This window comes from Lichenostomus cassidix, chromosome 17, assembly GCF_008360975.1.
Source record: "Lichenostomus cassidix isolate B80296 chromosome 17, HeHo_3.0, whole genome shotgun sequence".
Lineage (NCBI taxonomy): Eukaryota > Metazoa > Chordata > Aves > Passeriformes > Meliphagidae > Lichenostomus > Lichenostomus cassidix.
In genome coordinates this window covers 2,071,146-2,090,162 of record NC_139497.1, presented here as the reverse complement: position 1 = coordinate 2,090,162, position 19,017 = coordinate 2,071,146, and the positions used below count along the sequence as shown (strand labels likewise).

General features: G+C 57.5%; 2 protein-coding genes across 5 annotated transcripts; one reads left to right on the top strand and one right to left on the bottom strand.

The window, feature by feature from the left end:
* Positions 1-60: 60 nt before the first annotated feature.
* On the top strand, positions 61-8,497 carry LOC146429794 (protein CutA homolog). Of its 2 annotated transcripts, XM_085076787.1 has the most exons (7): positions 61-729; positions 2,662-2,810; positions 5,608-5,667; positions 6,843-6,888; positions 7,134-7,183; positions 7,449-7,523; positions 7,642-7,719. In XM_085076787.1, coding segments are annotated over exons 1-7 (462 nt in total). In that variant the 5' UTR covers positions 61-648; the 3' UTR covers positions 7,643-7,719. The 2 variants fall into 2 exon arrangements, with proteins under 2 accessions (XP_084932913.1, XP_084932912.1); XM_085076786.1 differs by lacking the exon at positions 7,449-7,523 and having other exon boundaries at positions 62-729; positions 7,642-8,497.
* A 706-nt stretch (positions 8,498-9,203) lies between these two features.
* Positions 9,204-16,843, bottom strand: PHF19 (PHD finger protein 19). Of its 3 annotated transcripts, none has more exons than XM_085076778.1 (15): positions 16,819-16,843; positions 15,005-15,199; positions 14,661-14,742; positions 14,452-14,547; positions 14,259-14,359; positions 14,031-14,179; positions 13,642-13,737; positions 13,331-13,399; positions 13,039-13,159; positions 12,572-12,639; positions 12,313-12,483; positions 12,166-12,235; positions 11,812-11,897; positions 11,618-11,713; positions 9,204-11,332 (listed from the first exon to the last, which is right to left on the bottom strand). In XM_085076778.1, exons 2-15 carry the CDS (start codon positions 15,188-15,190, stop codon positions 10,984-10,986), a joined length of 1,740 nt encoding a protein of 579 aa, XP_084932904.1. In that variant the 5' UTR covers positions 15,191-15,199; positions 16,819-16,843; the 3' UTR covers positions 9,204-10,983. The 3 variants fall into 3 exon arrangements, with proteins under 3 accessions (XP_084932904.1, XP_084932905.1, XP_084932906.1); XM_085076779.1 differs by lacking the exon at positions 16,819-16,843 and adding an exon at positions 16,313-16,478; XM_085076780.1 differs by lacking the exon at positions 16,819-16,843 and adding an exon at positions 15,886-15,907.
* Positions 16,844-19,017: the final 2,174 nt, after the last annotated feature.

The window sequence follows — 19,017 nt, the reverse complement described above, 5'->3', positions numbered from 1 at the left end:
TGGGGGCGTGGCTAGATGTGGGGCGTGGCTAGAAGTGGGGCGTGGTCCCTGTGTGGGCGTGGCTCAGACCCCTGAGGGGCGCGGGGGTGGCTTTGTGGGCCGCCGTGGTATTTTGGTAAAAACCGGGATAAACGGCGTTGTCAGGGTTCGGGAGGGGAAGCGCTGGTCCCGGGAGAGCGGCGACAGCCGGTGCCATGCCGGGGTTTGCCGGGAGCGGCTCCCTGCCATGTCTTCAAGCTGGATTTTCTCACCTTTTATAAACAAACCGCTGCCGTCAGGTAACTTCTCCAACAATAAAAGAAATACCTCTGTGTTCCAAGCGCTGCGAAAGATCACATCCCACAGACAACTATGCAATAGCCAGGCGGTTCAGGTGCTCTGCAGGAGTGAGCTCTCTGACAGGTGAGGGGAGCTGAGAGGGGAAAAATGACAAAATAAACCCGCGGAGTCCCTCAGAGGAGTGTGAGGCACAAGCACCCCTCAGCGCTCAGCACCTGCCCGGCGGGCTCTGTGCGAACAGCCCGAGAGGATGGGATTGGAGAAAACAACATCCCTCGGCGGGCGGGAGGAGGAGGAGGAGGAGGAGGAGGAGGAGGAGGAGCAGTCAGTGGCGGCCGGGCAGCGCTCGGGCTGGGCAGAGCAGGTGGCATGGAGGGGCTGAGCCAGCGCTGCCCGCTGCCCGCCGCTGCCCAGGGCTGCCCGCGGCCCGGCCGGGGCGCATTGCTGGTGGTGAGTGCCATGTGGGGCTGCGGTGGGACAGCAGGGTCGGGAGGGGACAGTGGGACTGGGGTGGGACACCGGGATGGGGATGGGACACCGGGATAGGGGACAACGGGATGGGGATGGGACAGCCGGATCGGGATGGGACAGCGGGACCGAGATGAGGGACACAGGGCCGGGATGGGGATGAGGACACAGGGCTGGGATCGGGATGGGAGACACAAGATTGGGATGAGGGACACAGAACCGGGATGGGGATGCAGGACAGGTCATTCTTTAGGCACAGCAAACACCAACCCACTCCCGAGCAACCTGTCTGAAAGTTTGTTAGCAAATTTCTCTCCAAAAGCATCGTGCAGGAGGGGTGAATTCCCTCTATCTGCTGGGAGAGAAGCAAATTTCCAAGTTGTTTTTTTTTTTTTTTTTGCACTCAGCGTTGCCAGAAGTTTGGGTGGTGTTGTCTGAGTTGTTTATTTTTTTAACAGAATCGCATCAAAACTAGAAAAAAGTCCTAGCATGGTGGTTCTACACCTGAAGCTGCTTTTAGTTCACCAAAGCCAAAGGAGGTGTTGCAGAAATCTGAGTATCTCTGCGCTAAGCTGTCATTTTGCTGCTCGGTGCTTTCTGGTGAAGTGCTTAAAACTTCACAGGGGTGTTTTCAGTTTTGTTCACTTCAGTATTTTGGCAAATCATGAGTTTAGTTGGTTTATCAGGTAGGAATCCTGAGGTTTAACTCCTTCTGTTTTGCACCATCCCTTGGCAAATACGGTTTTTGTGGGAAAAATTGGGGTAAACTTCCTTTTCAGGAAAAAAAAAAAAGTGGGGAGGAAACACGAGAAAAAACAAGACAGTGTTCATGTTTGTTGTTATATTCAATCACAAATGATCCTGGGGATTTCCTCATCACATGCACATACATCTTCCAAGAAGATTAATGATCACCAGGCTGAGCAGGTTGGATGTGTTTTTTTCCTGAGCAAGGAGCATGATTACATTTTAATCTGGAAAAAAAGGTACAGCAGCACATCTCTGTTTGGCTTGCAGCTCACTGAGTAGCTTCTGGGATTTGTTGTATAATATTTGTTAAATGGCTTAGTGGGGAAAAGAAGAGCTCAGAAGGAGCTCTAAAAATTATTATGAGAAGTCTTGTGGTAACAAAGAATATTTCCTCAAATGGATTGGGAAGAGGAGACAAGCAATACAGCTCATCAGACATTTTCCAAATGGGAAGGAGCTCCTGGCTTTGCAACAAGAGACATTTTTAATTCAATTAAAAAGAAAAAAAATTCAACGTTAGTGCTGTAATAGCAGGTTTTTCAGAGGACAAAAGAGGGTGGAAATAAGGGGGAAAAGGAACATATTCTTAGTCTTCTAAGCATTTTTTAATCACTGTAGCTGAACCAGGGGCAGATGCTGTTTATGTGAAAAACAAAACAAAAGACAAAGGGAAGGCGCTGCAGCCCAGAACAGCACCGTCCTTCAGCTGGTCCTCAGCACTCCAAATTAACCTCACCATGCCCGCAGCATCCCTGCTGGGATAATGCTGTATTTTTGGGAGGCTGTTTGTGGCATGTGAGCACAAACAGCAGCCAAGGGGCTTGCCAGGAATAGCAGCTCCTGTTCAGCAAACCCCACTTGTTGCTGCTGCTCTGCCAGGCCATGGGCAGAGCGTTGGTGTTTGTGCAGCCCTGCAGGCCTGGGCTGTGTGCTTTGGGATTTCTGTGCCCCAAAGGATCCAGGCTCACAGCCCTTTTGGTATCAGATAATGAAGATTAAATGAACTTAAAACCTGCCTTGAAGTTGGGCAGTGAGGCTAGAGCGTGGTCTCACCTGAATTGAAGTTAACTGGTGCCTGGCAATGTCCCTCCAGGCACAGGCAGTGTAAACGCTGTTTTCCAAAGCACAGGTTTCACTTTGCATGCCCTGGGTGTTCTCTCCGAGGTGCTGACGCTGCTGGTGCTCATGTCCCCCCTGCTCAGGGCTCTGGCCCTGCACCTGCACTCGGCTGTCACCGGCAGCTACATCCCAGGGACACATTCCATCGCCTTCGTCAACTGCCTCAACGAGCAGATCGCCAAGGACATCGCCAGGTATGGAGACACTGCCCTTGCTTGGCTGCTTGAATGCTTCCAGAGCTGGAATAAAGCTGAATATTCCCTTGTCCATCTGTGCTTTGCACTTCCAGAGAAGCTGTGGCTGCCCCTGGATCCCTGGAAGTGTCCCAGGCCGGGCTGGACAGGGCTTGGAGCAGCCTGGGACGGTGTGAGGTGTCCCTGCCATGGCAGGGGTGGGATGACATGAGATTTAAGGTCCCTTCCACCCTAAACCAGCCTGGGATTCTGTGATACCCAAGCTGTGGTCCTTTTCACTGCCTCTGTAGCACAGCTCCCTCACCAGAGCTGTTCTGTCCCGAGGAAAGCTGACATTTGCCTCTAAAGTTGAGTCCATGGTAACATCAAGCAATTCTCAATTTATTCCAGTACCTTGCATTTTCAAGCCCCATTTTCAAGCCATGACCCCAGATTTCTGGGTCCTCAGATGAATTAAGCCCCAGCCTGATGTTCTCTGATCTGCCAGTCTTTATTCCTCTCTGGAACAACACAGACAACAAAATGCCAGGAGGGATTTTTTACAGAGAGGGACAAAGCACAGTGCTCTGATATGAATATAAGAAAATATGAAAGAGGTCCACAGCAAACACTTGTGAGGCACCAGCTGGGCACCACTCTGCTCACCAGGCAAACCTCAGGGAATGAGGGCTTTTCCTCGATTCTGTCTTCTTCCATTTTAATACATGAGATACTTCACATGATATTTTGCATGCAGAGTTTTTTTCACACCTCTGTCAGTCCCTGACTCAAAGGATGGTCTGTTCAAAGTACTGAACCCGTGTTGACTGGGGAAGTGTTTATGATGGACCGTGAAGTTTCCTGCAACACCTCCTGCGCTGTTTTCCTGCTGCCCTTCTGCTGCCAAAACCCCTCTGAATCCAGCAAAGTGCTCCCAAACATGTTCAGGAGCTGACAGGCTACTGAAAGGGAGTTTGTGTCACCTTAAATACTGCAACTGTACTGAGAAATTCAAATAGAATTATGTCTGCACTGCTCGATGTCTCCTGAAAAAAAGGAGCAACTGTACCTGGTGAAAAGAGCCTCAGTTCCTGAAAATGCCTCATCTTAAGCTTTGCAAATGCTTTCCACTCTTTGTCCCTCATCTTGCAGGGAAGGAAGGGAAAATAAATCACTCCCCCTCGCTGAGATATATGCACTTTGGTTGTGGTTTTACTGGTGGAGTAATTATTCCTTTGTTCTGGAACTGGGAGCAGTGAGCCCTGGCTGTAGGGGATGTCACAAGGCTTCTAGGCTCATTTTCCCCTCTCCTTTTTCCTGTGCTGTCGTGTTTATTCTTCCTTCCCACTGCTCAGTGGAGCACTCACTGGGGTAGATGAGTCTGCATAGAAATTTCCCACTGGGTTTAAGGAAAAGGGGTTCAAGCTCTGTGAAAGCAGAAAGCTGCAGGTAGAATTCAGCATCTCAAGACCTCCCTGCCTCTCCCCTGTGGTGCTGTGAGGAGCTGATCCCCTTGGCTAGGTGGTGCTGCCACTGCACCTCACCCAACACCCCATCAGCCCCCAGTGCTGCCTTCAACTTGTGTTTATCACTTTCTCAGCTCTTCTGCTTATTAATATTTAATCAGTCTCAATTCAGGGCCTATTGTGAGGCACAGACAGAGAAACACTCATTAAGTGCCCAACCCAAAGCTATCATGTATTATGCAGACATTTTCCACAGATCACATTCAGCTTCTTAAAATGTTCCCCACTCCCCTGGTGGCCTCTTGATGCTGCTCAGCTTGCTGGGACAAAGTTCAGGATCTCAGTTAGGATCTCAGTTTATTGGGACAGAGCACTCAAACCAAAAGGCTCCTGTGCTAAAGTGCCTTGCAAGTTGCAGGCAGCAAAACCAAACTGCTTTGTGCCATGTGTGACACGACAGTCCCAGCAGGGGTGGCTCTGCTCGTGCTGCTGCACTTTGTTGGTCTAAAGATTAACTCAAGATGCTCCACAAGCATTAAATGCCTGGATCTGCCGACACATGGTGAGAGCAAACAGCCTTGAGCCTCTCTGGACACTTCTCTCTGCAGTCAGTGTTAAAGAATAGCAAAGGTGAAGTCACTGGTGCCCTGCCTGAAGGGACAGCTGCCACCTCCGTGAGACAGGCCTGACACTGCTGTGGTCACAAAACACAACATTTGCCCGCTTTCTTCTACAAATCCACCCTGAGATTGCTTCAGTGCTCTGTAATCACTGAAATATCACTTGTGCTGGCAGCCCAGAGCAGCACTGCAATAACAAACCAGCCCACAACTAACGGAGGCAGCCGGAGGGAAGGAATTTATTTGGGCTTCGGATTTCTAGGACATTTTGGGTTGAAAAACCTTGATGTTGTTAATTTAACAAGATGCACATTTAGGCTGCTCTGGGAGCAAGAGGCTCAGTTTGACAGCAGGAGACAAACCCCTTCCTGTCCCCCCAGCCCTGGTTCTTGTGGTCCCACAGTTCTGCCCCTCCCTGGTGACCCCACAGCCAGGGGGCACAGGGATGGCACTGGGCACAGTCCTTGCACCATCCAGGCCAGGAGCAACACCCAAACCCCCTCCTCAGCACAGGGAGGGTCCCAGAGCCCTGCCAGGAGAGCCTGATCTGAAGTAGCTCCAGCCAAAGGTCACCTTTGCCTGTGTTTTCCCAGTGTAATAAGTAACCCAGAATTCCCTGTCCCCAATGTCAAAGCTGCTGCTGGCAGTCCTGGGCAGCACAAGGGAATGTCCCCATGGCTGGGGGTGAGCTCTGGGCTGGGCTGGCACTAATTCCCCTCCTGTCTCCCCCAGGGCCATCATGGATAAGAAACTGGCTGCCTACGTGAACATCCTGCCCAAGAGCTCGGCCTTGTAAGTTGGGCTGGATATTCCCCAGGGGAGGAGGCAAACCTGGGCTCTGCAGGGAGGGAAAGGGGATGGACAAAGCCTTCAGTTTCCAGGAGGCTGCTGGGTCTGTTTGTTGTTGCAGATGCTGGGGATGAGCCTCACCGTGCTCTGAGCTTATTAAGGAGCACAGATGCTCCGACTGCCCATGGGGACCATTTATTTACTGGTTATTTGACCCCACGGACATACAGCAATTTAGGGTTTCTGGTCCTGAGGACATGGTGCCTGTCATTAGAGGCTCTAAAGAGCAGCCAAGACAGGGACCAGAAAAGGCCTTTACAGGATGAAGCAGCTTTTTCAGGCAGGAAGAACAGCGTCTTTGACCTTGGAACAGGACCAGCCATGCTCTGCAGGTGTCCTCAGCTGCCCACGCAGAGGGACTGCACTTGCTAGAGGGGTTAAAGAGCTAAGCTCTGAATCAGCTTTTTCTCCTAGAAGCACCCTGGGCAGCAGAGAGGAGCAGATCCCACACAGCTTCCCTCAGGAGGAGATCCCCCCAGTGCACCCCACAGCCCCCCGAGGGCTGCTGACAGAGGGCAAACCCTCCTTCCCCTTCTCCATCCTTCCCTGCAAACCCAAAGAGCCGAGCAGAGCTGCTCCTGCTCAGCCCTGGCTGCTCCAGCTGGATTCTGCTCCATGCCCTGCTCAGGAGACACCGCGACGCCTCTGAGTCCTCCTCCCGCAGGAGCCCAGCAGGCAGATGAGATCAGATTGGCCTCCTGGCAGCCTCAGTGTTTTGAAAGGTCATATCTGACTCATGAGAAGTGCAGCTCCTCTCCTGCAGGGAAAGAGAGGAAGAAAGCTCAGCCTCCCAGCCGCCATGATCCCTGCAGGCACTGTCCCCTGTGATCCCCTGGCCACTGCTCAGAGCAGGGCCACCACCACAGCCTCCCTTGGACACCCCAGTCCCACAAATTTTCCATTTCCCCATGGTAAATTCTCTGGAGGATCCCCTGGTCCATAAATCTGGGGTGCTCAGTCACGTGCTCAGCAGTTTTGGGGCCAGCAGTGCTTCTTGAGCCACTTTGTAAAGAAATGGCCACGTGCAAAAAACACCAAGCAGGAAAAGCAACCCCAGAGGGTTGGCATGGCTGCAGCTAGAGCTCAGCTTGCTGATGTTGCTTTGCTTTTAAATCCAGGTATTTCTGGAAAGGGGAACTGGAAGAATCCACTGAAATTCTGCTGGTAAGTGATCATTCCCTGTGTCACAAAAATCCCTGTGGCAAACAGGGACAGGGACAGGCTCAGGGACATTTGGGGAGGGTGGCACCAACCTGCTGGGTTTGGGAACATTCCCCAGGGAAGAGCCCAGGAAGGGCTCCTGTCACAGCCCTGGCCAGGCTGGGTGGGTGCAGTGGAACTGCACGTCAGGATCACTCCATCCCTTCACAGCTCCCTTGGGCTTTATTTGGGTTTTTTACTCTCCACAGCTGGTGAAAACAAGGACGTCCAAAATAGGGGAATTGTCCAACTACGTCAGGTGAGGCTCTGACTCCTCGGGAGCACTGGGTGTCCCATCCAAGGTAGGCTGTCACCTCCTGCTCCAGCTTTGGGAGTTCCTTCAGCCCCGTCCCACTCAGGGTGGGTTAAGTGCTCCTGCTGCATCTTATGAGCCAGAAAAACCCAGAGATGGCATCAGCAAAAAGGAAAAGGTGGCAGAAATAACTGCCAGGCTTCACCCAGCCCCTCCATGCTGGATTCGAGGAGGGATTCTCCTTCTCCTCACCCAGGTTATTCCCTCACAGCTTCCTGACAGGATTTCCTGCCTTTCCCGAGGGGGAAGCACACTCAGCTTTGGGCCAGGCCCCCGGCAGTCTGTGGTAAACCCCAAACTCAAAGCAAAATTCCCACGTGGCAAAAAGAAGATGCAAGAGCTTTGAAGTGCGGGGAGGGCGCGGGGCAGGGCTGGCGCTGACTCTGCTCCTGTTTCCACTTTAGATCCATCCATCCCTTTGAAATCCCCGAGATCATCAGCCTGCCGATTGACCAAGGAAACCCTCTCTACCTCAAGTGGATAGAGGAGAATGTCCCGCGGGACTGAGGAGTGCAAAGTGCGCCTCATTTTTGGGGAGACCCGGACCCTGCTGAGCCGCGCGGAGGCAGCTTCTCTCTTCTGGGGTTTGCTGCGACACAGGAGTTTGGGATTGGGAAATATCCCCTCCTCGGCTGCCCGTGGGGTGCTGAACAGCCTGGAGCCGTGCAGGCTGAGCTGGGGAAGGGCTACCGATGAGGATACTCGTAGATGTTCCAGTCAGGACACTCGGGGGCTGCCAGCCGGGAATTCCAGCCTGGCAGCTCCTGCAGTGCCATGTGTCCCCACAGGCAGCGCCTGAACCCTGCCTGGCCCCCCCAGCATCCTGCCCCGCTGTGCCTGTGCTTCCCCAGCCCGGAGCTGCAGGATGTGGCTGGGCACCCCGCGATGTGCTGCTCCTCCCTCCCGTGCTGGCGGCCAGTGTGCTGCCGGAGCCTCACAACAGCCGAGGAAGCAGCAAACTCCAGCAGATGCTCGAGGATTTAGCAGGAGCCACGAGAAACACACCCAGATTGCCCTGTCACGGAGCTGGGGTGAGCTGGGCAACATCTGCGGCCACCTCAGGGCACCCAAGTGCCAGCAGGAGCAGGACATTGCCCTGGCTCTCATCCCTGTCCCCACCCGAGCAGTGGCTTTCTGGCTAGGCCAAGTTTAACCTTGTAAAAAGATCCTTATGTTAATGGTTTAGTGGGATATAACTTATGGAACATTTTCCAGTTATTTATGTGACTAGGAAGGGAATAAAAAAAGGAGCATTTCTTACCTGGGCAGGCTCTGGTGGTCACAGCTGGGCAGGAGGAAGGGCTCATCCTGGACTGGCAGTGATTCTTTCCAGCCCAGTCCTGCTGGATGTTCCCCCCTGGCTCCTGTCAGGCTCCTGGAGAAGTGCTGGAGAAGTGTTTTACACTTTACAAATATCCAGGATGTTTTACAGGCACTGGGATCTGTGTCCCCATCAGCCCTCACAGGCAGCACAGGGAAAGCTCACAGGGGCAGGAAAGAAAAACCAAGGGGGGAAATGGTCTGAGCACTGAGAGCAGGAAATTTTCAGTGCTAAGTGCAAAGAAACGGCACCAGCAAGGCCCCTTTTGGTCTGGCAAAAAGGAACGAAGCACATGAAGAGCACCACACCCAAAGCTAAGCTCTGTTTAGCCCTGTCAGGGCTACCTGTGCCAGTTTTAGGCTAAGATGAGGTGGACTGGGGCTGTTTGGCCCCTCAGCAGGATTAGGGGTGAGGGCAGCCCCTCTCTACAAAACCCTTTCCTGCAAGGGGTGTCTGTGTCCCCCACTGCTCCCGCAGCCCCACCCTCACCCCTTCCCATCCCTCTGCCATTCCCGAGCTTCCCAGCAGCACCTGACAGGTGAGAACACACCTCACCTGGCACAGAACACACCCCAGCAGCACCAGCTGCCCCACGGTGGGCACTGAGCATCCCAACTCAGTAATCCTCACACTGCAAAACACCAGTGACGTTGAAAAAAACCCACTTTTTAATTGTACATCAGACAGATTAATTACAACTCGGGTATAACGAGAGTTGCTTCCAAGCAGCAACCTGAACTCAGAAATCAGAAGGTGCACAGAGTTGTTATAATCTCTATTACAGCGAATGCAAAATATACTCTGCAACAAAAATACTTTTAAAGGCTCCACATTCAATTCTCTGCAAGAAGCCAGGAGAGGAGAGGAAACAGAGAGGGAGCAGAGAGGAGCCAGGGCCACACCTGGTGGGTGCTGCCATGAGGGTGATGCCCATTGGCACATCCCACAGGGACAACCCTGCTCAGCCCTGGCACAGCCCCTTGGAATCACAAGGGCTCCATAGGCACAAGGAAGGGAAATATTTTAAGTGATCCTTTGAGGACAAAGCTAAGGCAGGACAGGGAGTTATCCCTGCCAGGGCTGGGGGGTCCTGGCAGCACCTCTCCCAAAAGGACAGGGACACTGCTCTGGCTGAGCCGAGATCCCAAAAGCACAGGTAGGACAGGACAGGGTCTGCTGATGGAGCAGGACCCCAGAGCCCCCAGCATGGCATAGCCCACCCTCCATCCCATGGACAGCCACAGAGGGATGGGGGAGAGACGAGGAGGACAACAGTAAAAATATATCTCTCTCTGTCTTAAGGAAAAAAAAATCTAACACATCTATCTGATATTAGAACTTTTTTTAAAAAGCCAACTGCTCTGCTCCTGCCCAAGCTGGCAGTATTGCTCTGCTAAAGGAGGAGACTGCTCCTTCTCTCCTGCAGACAAATGAAGCCCAGTGCTCACAAATGTCACCACTATGCTGCTCCTGAGAGGAGCAGCCACAGGGATGGCCACAGGGATGGCCACAGGGATGGTCACAGAGACCCCAGTACAGCCCTCTCCCCTGCCCCTGCTGTCCTCTTCAGCCTTTTTTGGTTTGTCTGCTGGTTTGGCACATTTGGGAGGAAGATTCCTGTAGAAACAAAGGCCTTGGGCTCCAGTCTGGGAAGTGCCCGTGGTGGTTTTAAGGCAAAGGAGGATTTTTTGGACGATCTCTTCCAAGATCATGATTGTCAGAACAGTGAAATGAAGCTGGTGCAGCATCACAAACAGTCCAGGTCGTGGGGTGAGAGCACATCTGCCCTACAGCCACAGCAGACACAAGTGGGCTGGTTTTGGGGCATTTTCCTCTCATGTAAAACAAACCACATTCCTTTCATGAATGGATTCAGGATGAGGTGGAAAACGCCAAGAGCTGTCCCCAGTTTCCCCTGAGCACAGGGATCAGCTGTGAAAGCCCAGGGATGAGGAGGGCTTTGTGCTTTGGCAGCAGGACCCCCTGGGTCAGGCTGGGACACAGGGATGAGCCAGGCAATGCCAGGCACAGGCACGAGGTCCCTGTGTGTGAGCAGGGGATGGGGTGTCCCCCGAGCAGCTGCTTCTGGAAAACCTTCCAGAAACCCTTTTGGAAGGGCCAGAGCTCCTCACTGCCCTGCCCAGCCCGGGACGGTGCCTCGGGCTCAGCCAAAGGCTCCATCGGGAGAGCACGGCTGAGCCACGCTCTGCACAAACACAGCCAAGAAACTAAAAATTGTCAGCATTAAAAAGGTAGAGTGTCAGGGCTTCAGCTTTCATTGCTGGGCAGCACTGCCGGCCTGGGCGCTGCCTTCACCCGCAGAGACTCCCGCAGGAGGGAGCAGCACCGCTCCTGTGCTTCAGGCTTCCCCAGCATCCTGATCTGCTCCGCCTCGGCTCCGGGAGAGGCTCGGGGCTGGCGGGGCTCAGTACGGGGTTGTGCCTTCCCACTCCACCAGGTACTGCACCTTCCCCTCCAGCGTCACCCGCCGCGCCAGCACCTGGTACTTCTCGCCGCACACCAGCCGCCCTGCGGCCCCGAAATAGCTGCTGATGGAGGACTTGAGGTGCGACAGCGAGGAGTCGTCCTCGCTGATGCTCTCGAAGGTGTGGCTGTCGATGCCGTCGTCGGGGCGGTCCTGGCCGGCCGCTGCCTCGCTGCCCTCGGGGGTGGCCGGGGCTGGGCGTCCCCCAAGGTCGCCTCCTCTCCTCTTGGCCCCCGAGGCGTAGGCTGGCACTGCCAGTTTGCGCTTGCGGCTGCCCACGGTCCTGCGGCTGCCGGGGAGGGGACAGGGCAGCAGTGAGGGTGGCTCCCGAAAGGTGTCCCCCCGTGATGGCTCCTGGAGGGAGCACGCTGGGAATTTGGGGGAGCCCAGCAAGGACCGACAGCTCCATTCCTGCACACCCAGCAAGTGCCACTTCGGGACCCCCAGCCCGTTTTGGGACTCAGGGGGGAAAGCTCCACAGTGTGGAACATGAAGGGGGGAGATGCAGCCCCTCAGCGCCCCCAGCCATGCCACTGGGACCCCTCTGAATGGGGCCAGGGGGCACAGTCCTCACCTGGACTCGTAGGAGAGGCTCGTGGTGGCCGAGCCTGAGGTGCTGGTGGCATCCGTGGAGTCTACATCTGATAGGAAAGTCTGTCCTGAGCTGGCGCTGTGGATGGGATAGGATAGGCTGGGATGCAGTGTCAGCCCCAGCCTGGCACAAGCAGCACCCTTGCCCCCCCCTAGCCCTGGTCCAGCTGCACAGACCTTTTCAGGCTCTGGATCTCATCCAGCGTGAAGTCGAAGATGCTGGCCAGGTGGTGGTTGGTGCTCCAGGCCGAGGTGAAGTCACTCTGTGCCACAAAAACAAGCTCACCGCTCACTGCCTGGCACAGGGCTGCTGCCCACACCCCAGCACTGGCACCCTCTGCCCCCCGGGGCCACCGAGCTCCTTGCCATGGCCCTGCTGCCCTGGGGAGAGGGCTTGGCATGAACACGGCGAGGGACAGGAGCTCTCCCTGCCCATCGCAGTGGGGAAAGCTGCAGCGAGCCCAGGGCTGGGCAATCCCCACAGCTCCAGCGGCCAGGCTGGCTGCACCGAGGAGGGCGCGCAGGACTCACGCTGGGAATGGCATCTTCCAGCAGGAACTTGGCTCTCTTGCGCCGCGCTCGCCGCTTCTGCTGCTGCAGGCTGCAAACAGGGCGTGAGGGGGGCGCGGGCAGGGGGGCTGCTGCTGCGGGAGCGGCCGGGGAAACGGGGCCACTCACCTGTCCTTATGGACAAATTTGCTCTTCCCCCTCTTTTTCAGCTCACAGCAGCTGCTGTCGCCCTCGCCGGGGGCTTTCTCTGGCAGCACCTTGCTGGGGGGGTTCGGCGGCACGCGGATCCGCAGGCGGAAGATGCATTTCTTCTTTTTGATCTCCTTCCCGCACAGAAACCTGGGCGGCAGGGCGGAGCAGCCCTCAGCCAGGGTGGCACGGGGGCATTCTGCATGCCACCCTGTCGCCATCCCTCAGGGGGACTCACCTGCTCTTGTAGCTGTTGAGGGCGTTGAGGAGGTGGGCGCCGCGCTCCGAGATGGGGGTGCCCGTGAGCTGCGGGACAGAGGGTCAGTCAGCTACTGCCCGCTGCGGTTATGCAAAATCCAAACAGACGGGGGAACCCAAACCCCGGATTTCGGCTCCTGCCCAAGGGCAGGGAGGGAAGGAGCAAAGGCCCAGCCAGAGCCTTCAGGTCTGGCACTGTCACCCTCAGGAGCCACCCCGTCCTGCCCTGGGGACAGGTTTCCAACACGCCTTGGTGTGAGCGCTCCCAGCTCGAGCTCCCACTGGGAAAGGTGTCTGGTCTGACCCCCCAGCAAGGGAAATCCCACGCAGAGAAAGGGATTAAGCTCATCTGGAGCAGGAGCTGCCCATGCCGAGTGCTGCACAAGTTGGGTTACATTTCTCACTCCCCCGGCTGCTCTCCAGCACGAGCCCAGGGTGGGTTTGTACCTTCCCAAGCTGCAGAGGGTCCCAGTGGTGGTTCACAAAGGCCAAGATCTCCTCGAAGTCAAAGTACTTCTTCTTGCTCTGCACACCCAGGTTGTAGAGGGCGAGATGGACAATGTCCACCCTGCAGCCAAGGGGACATAGGGTCAGCAGCCCTGGCAGGACGGTGCCCCTCCACTAGACCAGGTTGCTCAGAGCCCCATCCAGCCTGGTCTGGAACACCTCAGGGATCAGCCAGCCTGGTGTCCCAGAGCCACCTGGGCACATTCCAGAGGAGGCAGAGCCCAGATCTTACCATCTCAAGGGCAGGCGCTTGATGTATTCAGGTCCCTGGTTGCACACGGAGCAGAAAAACACATAGAACCTGGAAAACATCAGGGAGGGAAAGCCCTGGGAGTGGAGATCACTCCTACAGCCATAGAGGGCTCAGGGTGGGACAGTGCTCCGGGTGCCAGCGGTGACAGCAAGGCTGGGAGCAGCAGGGCTCAGCGGGACAGAGCCACCTGATCCGTGTGGGTGACAGAGGGATCAGGGAGATACCCTGGGGATGTATCCATGCATGAGCCTCCCCGGGAAGCCTCTCAGCAAAGCCCAGCAGGGCCATACCTGTCTCCAAACATCATGGGGTCGCTGAGGCACTGGGTACAAGCTTCGTGGAACCACTGCCGGCAGCGGTAGCACTGCAGCATCTTCAGGTACCACCTGGCAGGGACAGCAGGAAGGTGACAGTGAGGGCAGCGTGTGGCACTCACCACCCCAGCTCCTTCCCAAACGTGGATCCCGTCCAGCCAGAGAGAGAAAGCCTGTCCCTAACTCGTATTTCTGGTGCAAACAGTGCATCCTGGAGCGAGCAGAGCCGCGGATGGCAGAGGCAGTGTGGAAAGCAAAGCCGCTGGCCCCAGGGCAGTGCCCTGCAAGCCTGGGATCGAACATCCCAGCCTGATTCAATCTCCTTTCTCCACCAAACCCATCGTGGCACACACGCAGGGCCTTACTCTCCGGGGCCCCCGCAGTAGCAATAGCACTGCTGCTGGTTGGTGCGGTGTGGGGAGTCCCACTCCAGCAGCTCGGGGTTGTAGGACAGCACCATCTTCACGGCTTGCAGCGTCCTGGCAATGGCTCCCTTCTTCAGGGCACCTCCCTTCTGCGGGAGGGACAGGGATGGGGTCAGCGGAGCCACCGGGGAGCCACGGGGGTGCAGCAACCCGGGCAGCCCCACTCACCCGCACGGCCAGGGCAAATATGCAGCGGCGGCAGAACCACGGCGTCCCCAGAGGGCTCTCGCCGCCGCTCGCCACCGGGATGTGGCACTGCTGGTGATAACCTGCGGGAGGGCTCGGCATCAGCGCCGCGGGGCTGGCCACACCCTCGGCCGGGGTGGGACTGCAGAGCGCGGGGTGACACAGCCACACTCACCCAGCCCGCACTTGCCGCAGATGAGGATTTCGTTCCTGGGGCCAGACGTCTTCCCCAGGCAGATGCTGCACTTGGGTTCCTCCCCCGGGACTCCGGCTGCGGGACAGGGGTGACACAGGTGGGGATGCACCAGGCACAGCCACGTCCCCAAGCTGCTGGGAAGGACCCAACAGCATGGCAGTGGAGAGGGAGGCTGGGGCAACACTCACCATGCTGGATGTCCTTCCACAGGACCCAGTACTTGGAGTTATCCTCAAATGTGACGAGGCAGCTCTGCTTGGAGCCGCTCACCTGCCAGGAGAGAGCGGGCAGTGTGTCAGCTCCCATCCCCAGCACTTCCCTGATTTCTCTGGGGGCTGATCCTGTCTCTCGGGGCTGCGGAGAGTCAGGTTTGGGGTGCGACATCCCCGGGGCAGGATGTCATCCCAAAGTGCCCTGCTGACCAAAGTCACACTGCAGCCCAAGCCAGCATCCCTCGGAGCCACCAACTGAGCCAGGGAATGGCTCTGGCACAACTTGGGGTGCTCCCGTTCCCCTGGGGTGCCCACGTTACCCTCTTGATCTTGCCGAGGTAGTAGAGGCCGTCGGTCCAGCGGCACAGCACGTACTGCCCCTCGGTCAGCCTGACCATCAGCTCCCGGCAGCCGCTGCCCCTCAGCGCCGAGCCTGCTGCCTGCTGGACACGGCCGGCGGCTGAGTACACATCCCGGATCAGCGGGTTCAGCTTGCTGGTCTCCATCAGCAGAACCTGGAGGGGACACACCCGCTGTCACCTGCCCTCTCCACATGGCACAACGTGCCCATCAGCTGAGCACAGCATCCCTGAGGGATTTGCCTGGGAGGACCGAGGCTGGAGGTGGTTCAGCCCCACCAGCAGGGGCTCAGGACACTGCACAGCAAGTGCCGATGAGACGGTTCCTTTCCACGAAATCCAGGGAGCAGCCAAAATCTTTGCTTCTGGTGAGCAAGAGGGAATTAACCCTCGAAAGGCTCCCACAGCACTGGGACACACCGCAGGTCTGCACGGTTCAGTTTTGGGAAGGGGCACGCAAGGAATGAATAAAAGCTTTAAATATGCTGTGATTTTTAAATCACAATTTCCGCGCAGTTCTGTGGGCTCCCAAACCACCGGGACTGCTGCACGGGCAGGGATGTGCCAGCACCACCCACAGCGAGCCAACCCAGGCGGCCAAATGTCACCGCCACGAGGTCTGGGGTGCGGGAGGCAAAGAAACCATCCGCGGCAGAGCTGCGACCCCAAAGGAAACTACTTGAAAGGGACTTTTCTCCCTTTGGCGCCACACATGTGGCCTCACGGTGACACGCGTGTCCTGGCGCCGCGATAGCCACGCGAGCCCCCTGTGCCCGGCCCCGCCATCCGTAAGGAGTCTCCCGCTCCGAGAGCCCCGGCACGGGCAGAGCGATCTCACTCACGGCAAAGCCCACGAGCCGCGACTCGTCCCGGCAGCGGCACTGGCCGTGTCCCCGCGTGGGATGGCGGCAAAGCTCCGCTCCGCGCCCCGGGGCTCCCGCAGACCCCCGCGCTGCCCTCCGCTCCCCCCGGGGCCCCGCCGCTCCCTCCCGGCGCTCCCGCAGCTCCGCAGCTCCCGCCGCTGTCCCCCCGGCCCCGCGGACACGTGTGGGAGCTCCCGTGCCGGGCGGCGGCACCGATCTGCGGCGGGAGCTCCCGGCGGGTCCCCGCGCCCCGGTGGCACCTGCCGGGGGTCGCCGCGGGCATTCCCGAGCGGCGGCCGCTGCCCCGCCGCCATTGGCTCATTCAAAGGCGGCCGCGGCGCCGTCTGCCCGCCCGCCGCCGCTCCGTCCCGCCCGGTGCCGAGCGCGGTGCCCGCCGCCGCCTTACCGCTGTGCCCGGCGCTGCGCTAAGGGCCGCTCGGGGCGCGGGGCCGGGGGGCTGCGGGGCGCGGCGGGGGCCGGGCGCGGGGCGCCATCTTCCCGCGCTTCCCCCGCGCTCCCGCCGGCATTGACGTCCCGGTTATGCAATTAGCGGGGCCGCCCCCGCCGCCTCCCACGGCTCCGGTCCCACCGCAGCGCAGCGCAGCGCAGCGCATCCCCGCGGCACCCACCGGCACCGCACGGGCCGGACCGGCACGGCACCCACCGGCACGGCACGGCACCGACCGAACCGGACCGGACTGCACCGACCGACCGGCATGGCACGGACCGGCGGCGACCGGACTGGCACCGACAGAGCGGCACCGTCCGACTGGCATGGGCTGGCATCGATAGCAACCCACCGGACCGGACCGGCAGGGCACATCCCAGCTCGGCACGGCGCTGCCCGGTGCCCCGGAGCGCGCAGGCAGCATCCCCGGGGCCAGGACAGGACACGCGGGGTCAGCCACGCACCCAGCGCCCGCGGAGAGGCACCGTCACCCTCTGCCACACGCGGGACCTCCCCGCCTGTCCCCTCCGAGCCGTGGCTGCAGCCAGGAAAGGGCTTCCCCCGGGATGGGGGGCGGGCAGGGGGTGGGATGCGGGAAGGGTGGGATGCGGGCAGTGCCTGAGCAGCATTGTCCCGAGAGGGAACGACCTGTGCTCGCCGGGATTCCTGGAAGCGGGAGCAGCCTTTCAGCCTTTCTCTGAATCTCACAGAGAAAATCAATCACTGTAAAAATGCTTCCCGTCCGTGCCAAGAAGAAATCTGAGGGATTTGCTGTTTGTTGGAAAGAGATCCTGAAAAAAAGCAATGTTTTCCAGGCTGCTCGGGCCATAGGAGAGCTGATTCCCGGTGCGGGGTCTGCGCCAAGTGCGAGCACAGTCCGCACGGCTTTTCCTGCCCGTGATGGATGAGCTCCTGCAGCACCAGGAGCTGAGGCTCAGAGCACACGAGCAACAAAGCTTGAACTGCAGGAGAGCAGCTCCCGGGCGGCGGGGATGAGCGCACGGCACGGGCTGAGCTGCCCTTCCACCTCCCGGCACTGGCTCAGCTTGGGAATCTTTTCTCAATCAAACTTTCCCACAAAACATCAGTGTCCGAGTGCTCCTCGGGGTGCTGCACCTGCAGAGGGCACGGGAAAGGCGATTGATTCCCTGAGCGATGGGTCTGACACACCACTGTGCAGGGCTGTGTGGGGAAAGCCATGCACGCTGTGTGTGCCATATGTGCCATGTGTGCCATGTGTGCCATGCCAGGTGTGTCATGTGTAACATGTGTGCCATGCCATGTGTGCCATGTGTGCCATACCATGTGTGCCATGTGTGCCATACCATGTGTGCCATGCCGTGTGTGCCATGCCACGTGTGCCAGGCCATTGCACACTGTGCCATGCCGTGCCATGCCGTGCCACATCTCTCCCCAGCCGCGGCCCCCAGCTCCCCGTGAGTCACACCGGGATAAGTGTGAGTCACCTCAGGACTAAAATAACCTCTGCACCACAGCCCTGCCGGGTTGAAATCCCGCTCCGTGCGCTGGGGCTGCAGGGTTTGCCCGAATCCGATGGATCGCTGCACTCTCGGGACAGCGTTCCTGTCCCAGCCTGTCCCCGGGGGCGCTGGGGGGGCAGCACCCTCCTCGCCAGCCCAGATGTTTGCTGGTTGTTCGCCACAGGAATGCGGATGGTGTGACACGGAAATCAAACCCTGGATCGAGTTCACCAGAGGTGTAAGCAGGGAGAACCTGACTGAAAACCTTCCACACGGAGAGGGAACCCCAAACCTGCCACCTGCCAGGGGAAAGAGCACGGGAACATTGTCCTGGGGCAAAAGTCCCAAAAAAAAAAAAAATCCAGCAGAAGGATTTGCATGAAGCCTCATATACTTGACTACTCCAAAACTCCTATTTTTCCTTAAAAACTTTTAACTGCTCCCCCATACCCTGCACTGGCTGAGGAGGGGAGATGCTTCCCTGCTTGCCTGAGGATGGAGCACCCAGGGAGTCATGGCCCAGGCTGGATCAGAGCGTGCAGGGAGAGCAGCTCCCAGCGCTGCCTCTCTGCTTTGAAAACTGCCCAGAAATCGTTGCAGCCTCTTTTCACAGTGTTTTTCTTTCTTTGAAAACAGGAGTGGGAGGAGGGGTTGGATGTTGGCGTGTAGCCTTGGCGACCGAAGCCGAGGAATATTGAATGGAAACCCAAACACGGAGCTGCCTGTGAGCTCCAGGCCTGACGTGGAGATCAGATCTGCAGGAAAAGCTCACTCTGGCTCCGGAGCCTCCCACGGCTGGGGACACAGAACAGTCCCCAAGTGCCACTTCGGCAGGAGGTGCAGCTCAACAGGACATATCCCTGACCAGGGAAATTGCTACCACAAGTTGTTAATTCCCCCTCTCATCCCTCTGCTCTGAGGATCTCGACCACTTCTTCCCTAAAACCACCTGACTGAGCAGCACAAGCAGTTTGGGGCACTGTGTGCAAGGTTTGAGCACTTTTCCTATCCTAAACAAGGGCTTCTAAGCCTAAAATTTGCCACTTTTTTTCAGCTTTATTAGTCCATTTGAAATAAATACGATTTTTCCTCTCCAAACCTTGTCCTTGGTTATTTCAGACCATGGCAGCTGCAGGAGAATCTTGACTTTTTGCCAACCTGGCCATTAAACAGGGGGCAAAT

What these genes read in the sequence shown, in the direction of transcription:
- PHF19 (XM_085076778.1), bottom strand. Translation starts at nt 15,190, where the DNA reads ATGGAGACCAGCAAGCTGAACCCGCTGATCCGGGATGTGTACTCAGCC. An exon ending in TACTGCGGGGGCCCCGGAGA is followed by an intron (nt 13,738 to 14,030) that starts GTAAGGCCCTGC and finishes TGTCCCTGCCAG; the next exon opens with GTGGTACCTGAAGATGCTGC. An exon ending in AAGCGCCTGCCCTTGAGATG is followed by an intron (nt 13,160 to 13,330) that starts GTAAGATCTGGG and finishes CCTTGGCTGCAG; the next exon opens with GGTGGACATTGTCCATCTCG.
- LOC146429794 (XM_085076786.1), top strand. Translation starts at nt 649, where the DNA reads ATGGAGGGGCTGAGCCAGCGCTGCCCGCTGCCCGCCGCTGCCCAGGGC. An exon ending in GCCGGGGCGCATTGCTGGTG is followed by an intron (nt 730 to 2,661) that starts GTGAGTGCCATG and finishes GTTCTCTCCGAG; the next exon opens with GTGCTGACGCTGCTGGTGCT. An exon ending in AATCCACTGAAATTCTGCTG is followed by an intron (nt 6,889 to 7,133) that starts GTAAGTGATCAT and finishes TACTCTCCACAG; the next exon opens with CTGGTGAAAACAAGGACGTC.